Source organism: Lingula anatina, chromosome 7 (genome assembly GCF_051362555.1).
Source record: "Lingula anatina isolate TDL-2025a chromosome 7, LinAna3.0, whole genome shotgun sequence".
Taxonomy (NCBI): Eukaryota; Metazoa; Brachiopoda; class Lingulata; order Lingulida; family Lingulidae; genus Lingula; species Lingula anatina.
This window is the reverse complement of record NC_141773.1, coordinates 13,027,525-13,042,774: the sequence shown is the minus strand read 5'-3', so window position 1 is coordinate 13,042,774 and position 15,250 is coordinate 13,027,525. Positions and strand designations below refer to the sequence as shown.

At 36.1% G+C, this 15,250-nt stretch overlaps 2 protein-coding genes across 3 annotated transcripts; one reads left to right on the top strand and one right to left on the bottom strand.

Annotated features, from left to right (window-relative positions):
• Positions 1 to 1,014: 1,014 nt before the first annotated feature.
• Positions 1,015 to 10,458, bottom strand: LOC106174757 (V-type proton ATPase catalytic subunit A). 2 transcript variants are annotated; one of them, XM_087016710.1, is made up of 14 exons: positions 10,398 to 10,458; positions 7,389 to 7,482; positions 6,923 to 7,051; positions 6,432 to 6,521; positions 6,063 to 6,184; positions 5,566 to 5,703; positions 5,103 to 5,254; positions 4,419 to 4,690; positions 3,897 to 4,134; positions 3,444 to 3,651; positions 3,120 to 3,179; positions 2,753 to 2,847; positions 2,387 to 2,558; positions 1,015 to 2,051 (listed from the first exon to the last, which is right to left on the bottom strand). In XM_087016710.1, the coding sequence occupies exons 2-14, from the start codon at positions 7,471 to 7,473 to the stop codon at positions 1,959 to 1,961; spliced, it is 1,854 nt and encodes a 617-aa protein (XP_086872836.1). In that variant the 5' UTR covers positions 7,474 to 7,482; positions 10,398 to 10,458; the 3' UTR covers positions 1,015 to 1,958. The 2 variants fall into 2 exon arrangements, with proteins under 2 accessions (XP_086872836.1, XP_086872835.1); XM_087016709.1 differs by lacking the exon at positions 10,398 to 10,458 and adding an exon at positions 9,213 to 9,372.
• LOC106173863 (heat shock 70 kDa protein 13) lies at positions 9,246 to 15,066 on the top strand. The gene is made up of 6 exons (XM_013555158.2): positions 9,246 to 9,378; positions 10,541 to 10,630; positions 11,264 to 11,369; positions 12,120 to 12,264; positions 13,144 to 13,534; positions 13,758 to 15,066. Exons 1-6 carry the CDS (start codon positions 9,354 to 9,356, stop codon positions 14,306 to 14,308), a joined length of 1,308 nt encoding a protein of 435 aa, XP_013410612.2. The 5' UTR covers positions 9,246 to 9,353; the 3' UTR covers positions 14,309 to 15,066.
• Positions 15,067 to 15,250: the final 184 nt, after the last annotated feature.

Genomic DNA, 15,250 nt, shown 5'->3' with positions numbered 1-15,250 from the left:
CGTGACACAGCGGATAAAAGCACCAAATTTTGCATGTGGGTACCTTTTGACATACTAAATCAAATTAGAGCCGTAGCCCACGGAAAAAAATTACCGTTTGGCCAAAAAATCCAAAATGGCCGCCAGTTTGTGAAATTTTGTAGAAATATATACATATCTATGTTGATTTTTATCAAATTAAGTATTTTCTCAATGTTTTCCACATCCTTATTACCCATATTATGCATATGTATCAGATAACAAACTAGTGTCCTTGGACTTATTGAAAAATCCAAGATGGCTTAAATGGGTAATAAGGGTGTGGAAAACTCTGAGAAAATAATTTATTTGATAAAAATGAACATAGGTATGTACATATTTGTAAAGAATTCAATAAATTGGCGGCCATTTTGGATTTTTTGGCCAAACGGTAAATTTTTTCCTTGGGCTACGGCTCTAATTTGATTAAGAATGTCAAAAGGTACCCACATGCAAAATTTGGTGCTTTTATCCGCCGTGTCACGATTTTTTCCTTAAGCCACGGACTAATAGCACTGTGCCTAATGACGTGCGGCCTCGTTGGGACGGCGTGCAATGCATCTGAAACTGCCCTTGTTTGTAAAAAGATATCAACCTGGATAATATAATTGAGGGTGATAGACCTCAACCTTTTTGAAAATAAAACTAAGCTTTTCATTACAATTATTTTAAGATAAATATTCAAGACGCAGCCCACCAGTACTTTGAAATAAAATGACTTTTCATTTTTTCTTTTTGTATTTTCAAAGTATAATGCTGCAATTTTTCATACAGAAGAATCGTTTTCAGAATTTCCTTTATTGGGAAAAGCTTTCATCGTGTTTTAGCCTATCATTATTGCTGCTTTGAGACACATGGGTTACAAAGAATAGTATTTTAACTAAGATCTATGAATTTCTTTAAAAAACTGCTTTAGACACGCAAAGAAAATTTACGTCTCAAGATTTGCACATTGACAAATCATGCAATTATAAATTTTAATAACAACAGACACCATTCAGAGTACAGGTTATTTATTCTTCTTTGTACTCCAGCATAACCATCGCATTGTTTTGGTACACAATTAATTCCTGCAAGTTTTCTAACTCTAATCGCAACATTCCATGATTTACAAGTTACGGTAATTTTTACAGTATCACAATGTACAGTTCAAAAATACACATATATAAATATTTCCTTCACCTTTGACGTACAAAGCTGCCTGTAGCACGTGTCACACGACTCAGGGTGTGATTGGGATGTGAAAAGGTATAGTGTATACAACATGCCGCACATGTAAATACAGATATAATATGCTCTGTTGAGGGGAAACAATTATGCATATCATATAACACATTAAGTAACAAACATCACTGCTGACAGTCCACTTTCTCACATTAATTATATGCGGCCTTTTAACAATGTGACGTACAGTCCATCGACTAAGAAATTCAAAACAGTCAGTAGAAGATTCAGTCCTGCTGCTGTTGTTTTCATCATTGGAAGAAATACACAGAAAAGTTTGATTTTCATGCCGATTCTACAGGGTATCACATTTAATTTTGTACAACACTATCAAGACCTTATATTGGTGCATGACACACTTTGGCGCTTTTAGTTTCAAAATATCTTCATTTTTCAATTAGATGACCAATAAATAACGTCCAAAAAGGGTAATAATCTATCTAGAATCTAGACAATTTTTTTCTAACCACTACGCCTTCTCTGTGAACTTAACCCCACGTGTCTGCTACAGTGACTGCCACCTGGTGACCAGATATATCATTATTTCTACATGTGCAAGGTTGTGATAGTATTCACAAGTGTGTAAGTGTGTGTCTATGTGTGTAAGTGTGTGTGTATGTGTGTGTTAACATATATCTATTGTTGGTCAATATACAGCAGGGTGATCCTAGGGTCAGTCAAATGTCATGTAAGATAAAGGCCACAGGCAACTGGCTTTAGTCTTCCAGATTCCTGAATGCTTGCACCATCTCTTCATAAAGTTCATCGAAGTCTGCTTTGATTTTTGTTTCTCCGTCTTTAACTGGGTCCTAGAAAAAGTGAGAAAAGATGTGGATGCATTGCTGATCACCTGTGAAAATATAAAACATATTTCATGTACCAATCTCTACACTCACTCGAGATAGTTATACTGAATTTACTAAATGGTTGAAATAAGAAATATTATATTACTCTCTATCGGTGAAGTAAGAATTGGCTAAAATATTCCTCAAAATTTCTAAGTTGCAAAATGAGCAAAAAAAAAAAAAAAAAAAAAAAAAAACTTTCACTGAAAAAAAAAAAAAAAAAAAAGAGTACCAAACTACCAATATGCCAATTTCCATGTCTCCATGAGTGCAATGTTTTACAAGATGGTGTGAATTACCTTGAACTTCATACTACTGAGTTTGTACATGATGTCTCCCATGGCTTCTCTGATGATTCCCCATGTAATCTTGTTCTCACTCTGTGCTGTTGTCTCCACCGCGTGGCGGGCCATGTCATAGAATGAGATAATATTCTTCAGCATCCCTGTGGTCTTGTAGAATGGGCAATACCTATGGTAGACAAGAATGTTAGTATCAGGCAGTGATGAAGAAATTTATATACAATCAAATAATGAAAAATGACATAACTGAGTTTGACATAATAAAATAATAGTTTACGTTTTCCAACTAATTTTCCACTTAAGTGTTTAACATCAAGCTGCACATTCTCCCAGTTATATAAAGTTAAAAATTAAAACCTTTACCTGTCATAGGGGGTGTAACCATTCTGTTGTAGAAAATCATCCTTGAGAATCTTAGCAATTTCCAATGTAATTTTATCTGCCTCAGCAAGGGAGCCCTAAAATCAATACATCATACAATAAATAGAGGAGACCCCCATTGAAGGGATGACTAGTGTAATGCTCATACAACATTTCATCCTTAGCTTTAAGACAAACAATGGTGAACAACAAGCTCAACAACTATTTTGAATTAGATGACATTCTGGAATACAGTGTTATGCTATCAACAATCATGTAGATAAAAACCAGAAATGTTACACAATACCAACTGTTATAATATCAACTATTAGATAACATTTTGTAGTGGAATCTCAGTCGGTGCTCTTACCTTGCCCACCAGCTGTACAATTTCTGATAGATCTTCTTCCTCTTGTAAAATTTCCTTTGTCTGAAATAAGAACATTAAATGAGAACAAATTATTTATAAAACAATCAGATCCATCTCTCATACACATAGATTTTGCTCAATTTTGATGACCAATATTTGACAACTTTACATAGCAGACATTAGGTTATCAGTCTGTACGTGTACAGTTAACATGTCGACATTTCAGGACATTGAGTCTTGACTGACCACTGTGGTCAGCTATGTCCAGCTCTATGCTGGTTGTAAAATGATCATTACATTAAAAAAACGGTCATGACAGTTTACCTTAGTCCTCAAGGGGGTAAACTCTGGGAAAGCTTTCTCATAGTAATCATCCAGAGCTCTCATGTATTTACTGTAACTGATCAGCCAGTTAATGGAGGGGAAATGTTTCCTCTGGGCAAGCTTTTTGTCCAATCCCCAAAATACCTGGACGATACCCAGAGTGGCCGAGGTGACAGGATCTGAGAAATCACCACCAGGGGGAGACACACTGCAAGGTAATACCAATTTGTGAATTGATTATGAATATGAATATCAAATGATACTAAACATCAATTTAAATTTCTAGGAACTGAAGTATTGTATTGTAAAGGCAATAAATTGAAATGTAATTGAAATCAAAACCTGCTCTGAACTTGATCAAAATTATGACCTCATCAGTACTGATGCAAAATAATTCTACATAAACACATAATCCGGTTGTCAAAAAGCCCCATGCATACCATCGATACTTACGCCCCCACAATACTGACGCTTCCCTCTCGGCTTGGGTTCCCAATGCACTTCACGCGGCCAGCACGCTCGTAGAAAGACGCCAGCCTAGCACCAAGGTATGCTGGGTAACCAGAATCAGCAGGCATTTCTGCCAGACGTCCTGAAATTTCTCTCAAGGCCTCGGCCCATCTGGATGTGGAGTCTGCCATCATGGAGACATTGTAGCCCATATCACGGAAATACTCAGACAAGGTGATACCTGAAATAGACAGTGGGCATGTTTTTAATGTTAAAATACTATCAAATAAATATTTTACTGTACTCTCAGATAGGCTAGCTACTTTAAAGCTGTTGTAAGAACATAACTATACATTTTATGCAAGCAAAAAATACTTTACTATAGAAAAAAAGGTTTTCTACTAATCAAAATGTGTGGACAAATGTGTGCATGTTTAAAACACCATGAAACAGCCAATTTCTAACACAAAACTCGATGAAGTACCCAAAATTCTCCTGTTCAATAATCTGTTGGCTCAAGGTTACCTGTGTAGATAGAAGCCTCCCTAGCAGCCACAGGCATGTTGGAAGTGTTAGCCACCAGTGAAGTTCTCCTCATAATAGACTCCTCTTTTCCTCCGATCTCCACCGTCAGCTCTGGGAAATCCCTCAATACTTCAGACATTTCGTTGCCACGCTCTCCGCAGCCTACGTAGATGATCACATCGCTGTTGGAGAATTTGGACAGTGACTGGGAGATGACAGTTTTGCCACAACCAAAGGCACCTGGAATGGCTGTGGTTCCCCCCTGGACACAGCTGGAAATATGGAGAAGTTTCTCATAAAGAAATCTCAAAGAATTTGACAATATACTAGGCCAGTAATCAGACAGTCAGGCATGATTTATCTATTTTTAAACACCCTTGATACTTTTGATAGAAATTTCAACTTTGGTGCTAAGTTTGACTGCGCTCAATACACTACACAGAAACACATTTGATTATTTTAGTTGTTTATAATTTACACAGAAAAAATCATAACACCATGTTATACAGGTAGATGTGACAAACCCAATGTTTTAAGTATTAAAATATAAACACACTGATAGTAACATCCACACTACTGTAACAGTCCTAAATGTGAGATGTTACATGTAGAACATAGCACATTGCACATCCACATCAAGATGCATTTCTTATCAAGTGACTTCGCAAAATTGAACAAACATACGGGAAAAGAGCATCCAGCACTCTCTGTCCAGTGAGTAGGGGGTGGTTAGCGGCCAGTTTGTCTGCCACTGGTCTCATCTGACGTACAGGCCACACCTGTAACATGGTGTACTGCGACTTCTCTCCATCAAACTCCGTCTCCAAGATCACGTCCTGTAGATGGCACAAAATGTACACACGTGAGTGAACTAAAATTGCTATAACAACAATTGGAGACATTTCTGCTATCATTTTGGGTAAAATTTCTTTCTCATGTAATTCTGCAATTCAATGAAGGATTCAAAACCGCATCATATTTGATGCATTTCATTTAAAAAATCTCATCATCTTGCAAGTTCTGTCAAAACATTGAAACTGGAACAGATAGGTCTTCCATAAAGAAAACTTACAAATCAAACATGGTATTCTTGAAAATGATCTTATTTTCCCTCAAAACAAGGTGAAATCCCTGCCCAAATACTTACATTGACAGTGTAATTGCCTGGGTCTGCCATCCATGTGACTGTGCCTCTGGCCTTGGGGGGCAACATGATCTTGTGTTTGATCAGGTTGTTCTCATAGACAACACCATACACATCACCTCCTGTAATGTGACTGCCAACCTGAAGATGTGAATTCAAAATAATAATCACTTCCTTTACTAATTTTCTATATATGTCTATGTTTATTGATCAATGCATACAAATAATGTTCTCTTTAAAACTACTTTAAGATTTAAAATTCTGATGCTCACTCATTTACTTACTCATTAAGGCATTCCCACTTTATAACACTTATCAAAATAAATTTTGGATTTAGATTATCACTCTACTTGAAAATCTTCGTTATCTAGCAACCTTTTTCACATCTGTCTAACTCAAGGTTAGACAAGAGGTTTAGTGTCTTACCCTGATTAACTCAAGTTGAGACAGGAGTTTAAGTTTCTTAATACCCTGATAAATTCAATTAGGCAGTTTCTTACCCTGATGAACTGAGGTTCAAACTCCCACTGAATGCCTCTGTCGAGAGCAGGCGTGTTCACACCTTTTGGAATGTAGATACTCTGTGTGAGTTCATTAATGTCCTTCAGAGGGCGCTGGATACCTGAGAAGGAAGAGTCACATGTCACACTGTACAGCATTCACTCATTAATATAAAATGAAACCTCTAGTTCTGATACACAACATTATTTTTCATAATATTTTCAAGACAAAACAAAACTATTGCATTATTATTCAACTTACAAAGACACAATTAGTTTGGCACAAAAAGCCCTATATTCTGGGAACCATGAGTGACCATGATGACAGCTGTGACATTACCAATGTGAAAGCATGACCACAATACTGACCATCAAAGATACTGCCCATGATTCCTGGTCCCAGTTCCACAGAGAGAGGCTTTCCTGTCCTCATCACTGGGTCCCCCACTGTGACACCCGCTGGAGAGAGACTTAAGGACAGGTAACACAATACAGGTAACACAGCACAGGTAACACAGTAGAGGTGACACAAAGTCAGCAATGGCCAAATACCCCCCTCCCCTTTCTGTCATCCCCGATACTCCAATCATATTTGTAGTTAACTTTAATATTACACTTGGGCCTTTTCGACCTGAAAAATTACCATTTGCTGGAAAAGCATATAAATAATGATTTTTATTCCCAAAAATAAGATAATTTCTAAAATGAGTACTTGAACATTGTACAAACAAACAAACAAACAAAAATTATAATAATAATAATAATAAATAAATAAAACATACAGCAAATTTCTGGACAATGGTGTTGCCATTTGAGCTATCAGATAAATCCCCCCTCCCTTCCCTGTTGAGAAAGGATACATGTGTCTTCGTAGACTTGGATGGTCGCCATGTCTCCCTCCAGACGAATGATCTCCCCGACCAGTTCATCGTGTCCCACTCTCACCAGCTCGTACATAGCAGCTCCAGACATGTGCTGGGCTGTTACCACTGCAAGGACACAAAGACAAACATTGGGTTATACTGTATCACATTAGGTATAACATTATATTACATCATATATACCATTACATTATACTACATGACATTACATGACAACACAGTACTAGTATCTCAGATTTTAATATAATATAAACATATAAAGTATCTCTAAATAATATAAATAATAATATCTAATACATGTCCTTTTGGAATATATCTTAACTCATGGCAAAATTAGTTCTTGCAATTCTATAAACCATATAGAAATTGCTCATTTGGAAAAGAAAATTCTCCTTAGTGGTTATTATCTTGTCAGCTGCTGCCCTCTATAGGCAAAATATCTCACCAGGTCCAGAGACGGCAAACACGGTCCCTATCATGGACTCCTTGTCTGCATCCTGGAGCTTTGGCAGCTTTTGCGTTCTTTCCATTCCACCAGCCTAAGAAAAAAAAAAAAAAAAAAAAACAGAGATGAGTATATGGTACTATGCGTAATGGTCAACTGGTCATTTTTTAGTAACATACAATTACTGATATACATATAAAAAGTATGTTACTTATATCAAATCGCAAAAATGTAAGCTATGGTTCAGTGATTAAGGCAACTTTTTCAATTTGACAATGAATGAATGAACAGAATGAATGAATGAACAAAAATAAATAAATAAATAAATGATAATGAATGTTTGTGACAATGCAACTGATAAACAAACATACATAACTTCAGATAAGGCAGTCAACAGGAACTGAAACTAGATCTGTCTAGCTGTATATATGATAAAAGTATTACCTCCCCCCCCCCCCACTCCCCCAGCACCCTCATTATAATAAATATTGCTATTTCATCTATCTACACAACATGTACCCGTTAATACCAACTCTCATGATCTTCACATTATCAACTTCAAATGTCATAAATCTATCCTATTCTACCATGACAGTTTACACATACAATGTCACATGTACCAACCATAGCTGTCAGGCAATAACCAAAATAAATCATTACGAAAAACACTGAGCAAAAGAACTGGGGTGAATTACTGGCATAAAACTCCCCATGAAATAAATTTTCATGCCCGTAGCCACTTTTTCATTTTTTTTTTTTGAAAAAGCAGATCTTTTACCAGATACCTTTTGTGTACCTAAATCAAGTTTACCTAAGCCAGACCTTTCCCTGTCAAAAAGGGTGGTTTGTTCATAACCCCTTAGCCTCCCTGGATATGGGTATGATTTTTATTAATTTTTTCACACTTCTTCCTTCATGCCCTACATAAAATGTTTCAACAATTACCCAAATTACTGTATTCAATCATATTTTCAGACAAGTTGCTGAATTTCTCTTGTGATTTATTTTATGTATATGTATATACAGTATATATGTAATTGAACTCTTATGGAGCTAAATATGTTTTCTACATAGTTGACAATAACCATACATATGGTTGCTGGGGCATTGTACAATAAACAAATAAAGGATCCAAACTGACCACCTGATAAACAACTAGGAATTATAATACAATAATAACAGAAACTAAAAACATACTGAAGGCGCTACGACTTGTCATTTTCCTGCATGTACATTTAAAGAATATTTGGTACAAGAAGTAATCAATAATGACAGCATTTCTTTAATTTATATGGCATATCCCATCCCCTTTTTCTCAAAAGGTGAGTTGAGCAATCAGAGAAACCATACTCTACACCATGACCTAAGTCTGGTAATGCTAATATGAAGATGTCCCTTTAATTTTAAAGACCTCAGAGAAAAGTCATGACTTGAGGGGAAACAGTACCAGTACGTCTGTCTGTTATTGTGTGTTAATTCCGTACTAAATAGCATTCTAATAAGCACATATATCGAAAAAGCTCAAAAAGACCATTGAGCAATATCAATTAAAAAAGAAGATCTCTCTTTTCGATGGAAATTAAAGGAATATCGATCTAAATAGTTGGTCTCGTGACCTACCATGACCAAGGATGACAAGCCGGTGAAATCGACAAGGCCTCGGTCTATCCAGTTTTTCTCAAATTCAACGGAATAACAGTGCTGTTTTTCCTACATATAATTTCTACAAGTATAACGCTTAGTTATGCACGACTCTGACAAGAAACAGTGACTGAGTTTTGCTTAATTTTAAAGAACAATCTACTTAAACAGTTCCACACTCACCATCTTTCAGAAGGTCATATGATTTCGAGGTCAGTCTCGCGCAATGACGTATGTCCGGTTTAATTTTTATTTCCGGTTTGAAATAAGCATGATGTGTCGCTAAATGAATCTCCCAATAAAAAACTGTACAAGAAGAAGACAATGAGCACAGCAATAACAATATTAGGTAAGCAGTAATATTGGGAGCATAAGGAAATATTTGTTAGATATTCCATTGGCTAGTGTAACCGTTTTTAAAAGCACCGGTTTGCAGGTAACATGAAAGCTGTACATAAGCAGCTCATTTTAATAATAATATATCCGCCTGACGCATATTCGCCATATGTTAACTTGGCAGTCGAAATTCGCAGTCTGTACTTCGGTTTACTTTGATAACTTTATATTTGAAAAATTTGGGATCACTTTCAAATGTTTTTTGAATGTGTGTATTTTTCAACAGCTTAGAATAGAACTTTTCCCACAACCATATAAAGGACTCGTTGATTTTTAATCGTAATACTAATGGTTATCAAAGTTAAGTTATGTGGGGGCTGATCAATGTCTTTGCTATTCATATTAATTAGTTTAGTGCCAGTACTGGTGTATGTCAACTTCAAATATATAACTACAAGATAACAGTCTGTGATGTTAGCCTCTGGTCCTACGCCCACAACAAGTAAAAATTTGTTTGGACCAGGAGAGTTTTCAGAAAGTGTGAATTTAGTGGTCCACCATGGCCATTAGATTTTTTCTCATTAAAGTTTTCAAAAAAGCCTTTGAGTTGATAAAATCTCTCATGAAATGTAACTGTGACATGATGACTGTAAATAAAAAATAAAGAAATCAAAATTTGAAAAAATGAAATTTCGATAAAATCAAGCTCTTCTTATTACACATATTAGCGCAATAGGGGAAAATGTCTAGGCTTATTGATTTTTTTTCGAACTAGTGAATCCTGACATTCGGACCAGTAGATTTTAGGAAACTGATGGTCCGAATGACCAGTAGGATGGAAAGTTTATGGCACAGACTGAGATAATATAATGCTTATGTATATTAAATGTATAAAGATATTAATCAGACCAAAAGAAATATAATTATAAAACAGTCCCTTACTAGTAAGTCAAAAACAATATTCATACTCTCTCGTATATATGATTCAAGTATTAAACTTTTCAATTTCTACACTAAAAAATTGAGCTATACCTGACAGAGCTTTCGATCACATCTGTGATCTTTTTCAGTGTGATGTCATATATCAACTGTAGTTTAAAAACTATGTTAAAACTTAGTTGTCTCCATCATTCTGGTATTTCTGTTGTCTGAAAAGCATTTTTTTTCTGTTCTAGGCACTTCCATACTGGCCCTCCTGCTGGCAGGATACTTTGGTCAGAAGTTCATGCCACCTCCAAAGCCAAAGATTGTAGGAATAGATTTAGGTAGGTATTTACAGTGTTACAGAGGCTGTGACAAAACAATTAACATTATTTATCATTTCAAGAAAACCCTGGCATTTAAGAATATCTAGAAATGTTTAATTGTGTACTGAAATATATTTTAAAGAAAAATTGTTTGGGTAGATTTTTACAGTGAACAATGCTTCAGCATTGAAAGGACGAGCAGTTTCTAATTAGTATATTTGCTGACTACAGGGCTTTTGATGTATATTTTGTAGACCATTATAAGTGTAACATTCACAGGAAAAAAAAAAGAATTTTATTGGGAAGTGTTACATAACCCTTGGTATATAAATTAACCATAAATATACCTTTGGTAAATGTGAACAATTACATGTGCAACCAACCACACGTCTCTTTGAATTGGATATGAGACTGAGTATCATATTAAACCTCATGCCAATCACTAGTATATTCTTCAAATTAAAGATAAAATCTCGAGGCGTATGTTACACAATGGGATCTACAGACTCATTTGAATCAGACACAAAGGCTTAGAATGCTGTACCATTATTAAACCCCAGGCACGTAACAAAGATAAAATCTTAGTTGGGAGCCACACAGCTGTGAAATTAAAGGATGCAGTTTTAAAGATAAGTTCTATCTATACTTCAGGGACCACATATTCATGTATAGGTGTGTATCATGCAGTCACTGGACAGGTGAGGGTGATACCTGACAAAGAAGACCATCTGTGTATACCAAGTGTAGTGGCATTCAGGTGAGTTGATATTTTATATGTATATTTGTATAGTTACGGGTAGAAAAAGTAAATGTTAATGTTTTTTTTCATTTGTCTGTAGATTTATATTTTCTACATATTGTTTTTTTGTGGTCACAAAGCCAAACTAGTGGAAGTCGCAAAAAAAGTCTGGCCATAGGTAAAGACCAAGAGAATGCCCACAGTTATTTTTTCAGACTCTGTTCCCAAAGAACTTATCCCAGTCTATTAAGTGTAAGATTACACTGTAAGAAATGAAAGTTTTAGTAATAAGTGACTTAGTTCCAGCTAGCAAATTGCTTTAAACAATTTTTTTCTTCTCAGTGAGTAAACGGCTCCCATTTTCTCAAATTAGTTTTTCTCACAAAAAATTGGAGGTCAACTAAAGAACGGCAAATAAACCTCTCTTTAATTCTGATAAAGCTACTATAAAGCTTTGTCACAAACAAAGTGTGACACACATGTAAAATTTTATATATTAACTTAAATCAACCTGCCATATGTACTGAATTTAATTACACAGGATGTATACATAACTCTGTTGCATTGGCATTGTTGCATTATGATGCTTGTGACAATGTCACTCAGTGACAATCTCATAGATATTGAGCTTCCAGTTGGTGCTTCAATAAATCTTTTGTGTCCCCTAGGTCATACTTATAATCTCAGTGTCAGTAAATCTTTTCATAGTGACCATCTTAACGTGACTGTTGGCTATGTGTAAACTTTACGTCCTGTATTCAATTGCAGAGAGAAGGCTGTGGTGGTGGGGCATAGGGCAGTTGCCCAGGCCGAACACAACCCCTCCAACACCTTCTACGATGGGAAGAGATTCATAGGGAAGGCGTTCAGCACTGAAGAGCTGGCCAAAGAGGCAGGCAGGTATCAGTTCAAAGTGAGTTTTATGGTGAAGTTATCAAAATGATCAAAGTTATGGATGCTCTGGGGTAGCACAACATTTTTTTACTCTTAGCCAAATCACCACTTTTTTTGTCAATTTTTTATGAAAATGGTTACAATTTGACTAACACAAGTCGAATCAAGCCCTTTTCCTTTAGCCAATTTAAGTAAGTTTTAGCATTTGGCGGAATTGGCGAGTGTTAGCGCTATCCCAGACACTTTTTTATGATTGCATGATTTGCATATCTTGTGAGAAATACTCGGTAGGCAAGAAATCAGCAGAATATGTTATTTTGCTTTACAGATTATTCTTCCTTCTAAAGTTGGCTGCGATCAGCAACCTTTCCTACATGTGGTGGTTATGCTTAGTGTAATGATTCCATTTTTTTTATTGGAGAAAATCATTAATTTTTCAGATATATATGGTGGTTATGCTTAGTGTAATGATTCCAATTTTTTTTTCATTGTAATGATTCCAATTTTTTTTTCATTGGAGAAAATCATTAATTTTTCAGATACATAAACACGAAATTATTAAAATTTATATATATCTGTATAGCATTTGTGGTGCTTTCACTGTAAAGAATAGAACTTTAGGGTATCCTGCTTTTACTGTGTAGAATAGAACTTTAGGGTATCCTGCTTTTCAATTTTGTTGCTTCCACATGCACGCAATAGTATTTATTACCTTAATATGTACAGTATATGTAAAATTCACACTTTTCCCCACCGAAAAGATTGAGTCATAACTGTATGATTTCAGTATTTGATATTATTTGAGATGTTAGGTTATAATTGCATAATACATACTTAACAATGTGGCCTCTCGGAGGCAGCTTCAGTGCAGTAAGGAAAGAAAATTATAACGTTTCAGTTGGTGCCCGATGAGTACGGCATGATAAGGTACGCCATACAGCAGAGAGACAATGTAACCATGGTGACACCAGAGTATATAGGGTCCCAGATCCTGACCACTCTAAAACAGAGCGCGGAGACCAACCTGAGCAGTCCTGTGACCAGGGCGGTCATGTCCGTACCTGCTGAGTTCGATGAGATGCAGAGGAATTACACAAGGATGGCAGCCAGGCTAGCTGGGATTGATGTCCTCAGGATCATCAACGAGCCTACAGCTGCGGCCCTGGCGTATGGTCTACATAAAAAAGAAGGTACCAACAACGTCCTGGTGGTTGACCTGGGTGGAGGAACGCTGGACGTATCCTTGCTGAATATACAGGGAGGGATGTTTTCTACACAGGCAATGGCAGGTAATGTCAGTTAATACAAATTCTAACACTATCCACACTGTGGTGATCATCCAGGTGTTTACATGCTGGAGTTTGTGAAAAGGCACCAAGTTCTAGATTAATCTGTTAAGAATGATAATGATCTTATTGTACATAAGATGTGATGAAATTAATATGGGAACAAATTGTCTGCTTATAAATTACCCCAATATTAGGTATTAACTGTAGTTCAAAATTTGTTTAGGGAACAACCACCTTGGTGGACAGGACTTTAATCAGAGGCTTTTCAACCATTTGTTACGTCAGATAAAGCAGAAATTTGGACGTGAACTCAAAGATCCAGAAGACCTCCAGTTACTACGACAACAGACAGAAGACATCAAGTTAAACTTGACCAATCAGGATGCGGTATTTATTCACATCCCCTTACATTCCTTTAGGAAATCAGGTCACATGGCCTTTTACAAAGACAAAATCATGAGGGCCACATTTGAAGAATTGAATGAAGATTTATTTCAGAGAGTTTTAGATCCAGTTAAAGCTGTATTGCATACTGTAGAAATGGAACCTAGTGAAATAGATGAAATAGTCTTAGTTGGTGGTTCTACACGCATTCCAAAAGTAAGAAAAATGATAAGAGAGTACTTTGATAAAGATCCCAATACATCTATAGACCCTGAGTTGGCAGTAACTTACGGAGTTTCTATACAAGCAGGTATTATTGGAGGAATGTGGCCACTCACAGTGAGTGCAATTGAGCTGCCATCTAGGGTCAAGAAAATTCATATACGATGATGTATTAGTCATATGCACACATGTGCATTATTTATTTATGAGTTGTGCTAAAATATTTTCTAAGCTAGTCAGCTTTATTTAAGTGCAATATTGGCTGTTTTTTTAATCACTGGTTGGATAGCACTACAACTATTATTTTACAAAATTTTACTTGATGTTTGTAGTATGTACATCATTATTTGATGTTTAGACATCATGTAGTCTGATCACCAGTGTGGTATATGCTACTATTGCTCACGGCTCTAAACACATTGTTTAATGTCATTTGCTCCATTGTGCTATGGAGGTTAACATTGCAGTCATGATACACAGGGGAGCTTTAGTTTCCTTATATTTAATTTCATCTTCATTTTATTGTTCATAGGTAATATAACTACGCATTAGTATCTTATTTTCTTCCACAGTATTTATCTCATCTCTTCTGGAGAACATTTAGGTTTGGGTGCCATCAGTTTCCTTTTCCAGAGGGCAATTTATCATAAGATTAATCAGAAGCCCATTAAATCTTCTCAACACTTATTAAGAACTCTGCAATTTGTCTGAAATAACTCTGCATATGTGGTCACATGTAACTATGATTGGTTATACATTTGAAATGGCCTGAATCGGCCATTTCTCAGTTAGGGGGTCTCTGGCTGCCTCTAGTCACATATCTGCGATGATATCTTGAACGGGCTGAAAGTGTTTTTGTCCTTTATCATGACTGTGACTTCATAGAAGTGGAAGACTGTGGGATCAGTAATAATCAACCAGCAAGATTTCTGTTGCCACTGAGTTTATTCTTTCTCTCTCCCTGTCCCTCTGTCCCTTCTGAGAGGATTCAGGGGATTTTATACATAAATATCAAAGACATTCCTGTGATCAAAGAGATACATTTAAGATAACTGTAAGGGCGACAACATGTCCCTTCACCTTGTGCCCAGCCAGTGTTATCGACCTGTC

Coding starts and splice junctions, on each gene's coding strand:
- LOC106174757 (XM_087016709.1), bottom strand. Junction 5,704..6,062: donor TTGAACCTCAGTTCATCAGG/GTAAGAAACTGC, acceptor TCACATCTTCAG/GTTGGCAGTCACATTACAGG. Junction 2,559..2,752: donor GGTTACACCCCCTATGACAG/GTAAAGGTTTTA, acceptor TGTCTACCATAG/GTATTGCCCATTCTACAAGA.
- LOC106173863 (XM_013555158.2), top strand. CDS start 9,354: ATGAGCACAGCAATAACAATATTAG. Junction 12,265..13,143: donor CAGGCAGGTATCAGTTCAAA/GTGAGTTTTATG, acceptor ATAACGTTTCAG/TTGGTGCCCGATGAGTACGG. Junction 13,535..13,757: donor TTCTACACAGGCAATGGCAG/GTAATGTCAGTT, acceptor AAATTTGTTTAG/GGAACAACCACCTTGGTGGA.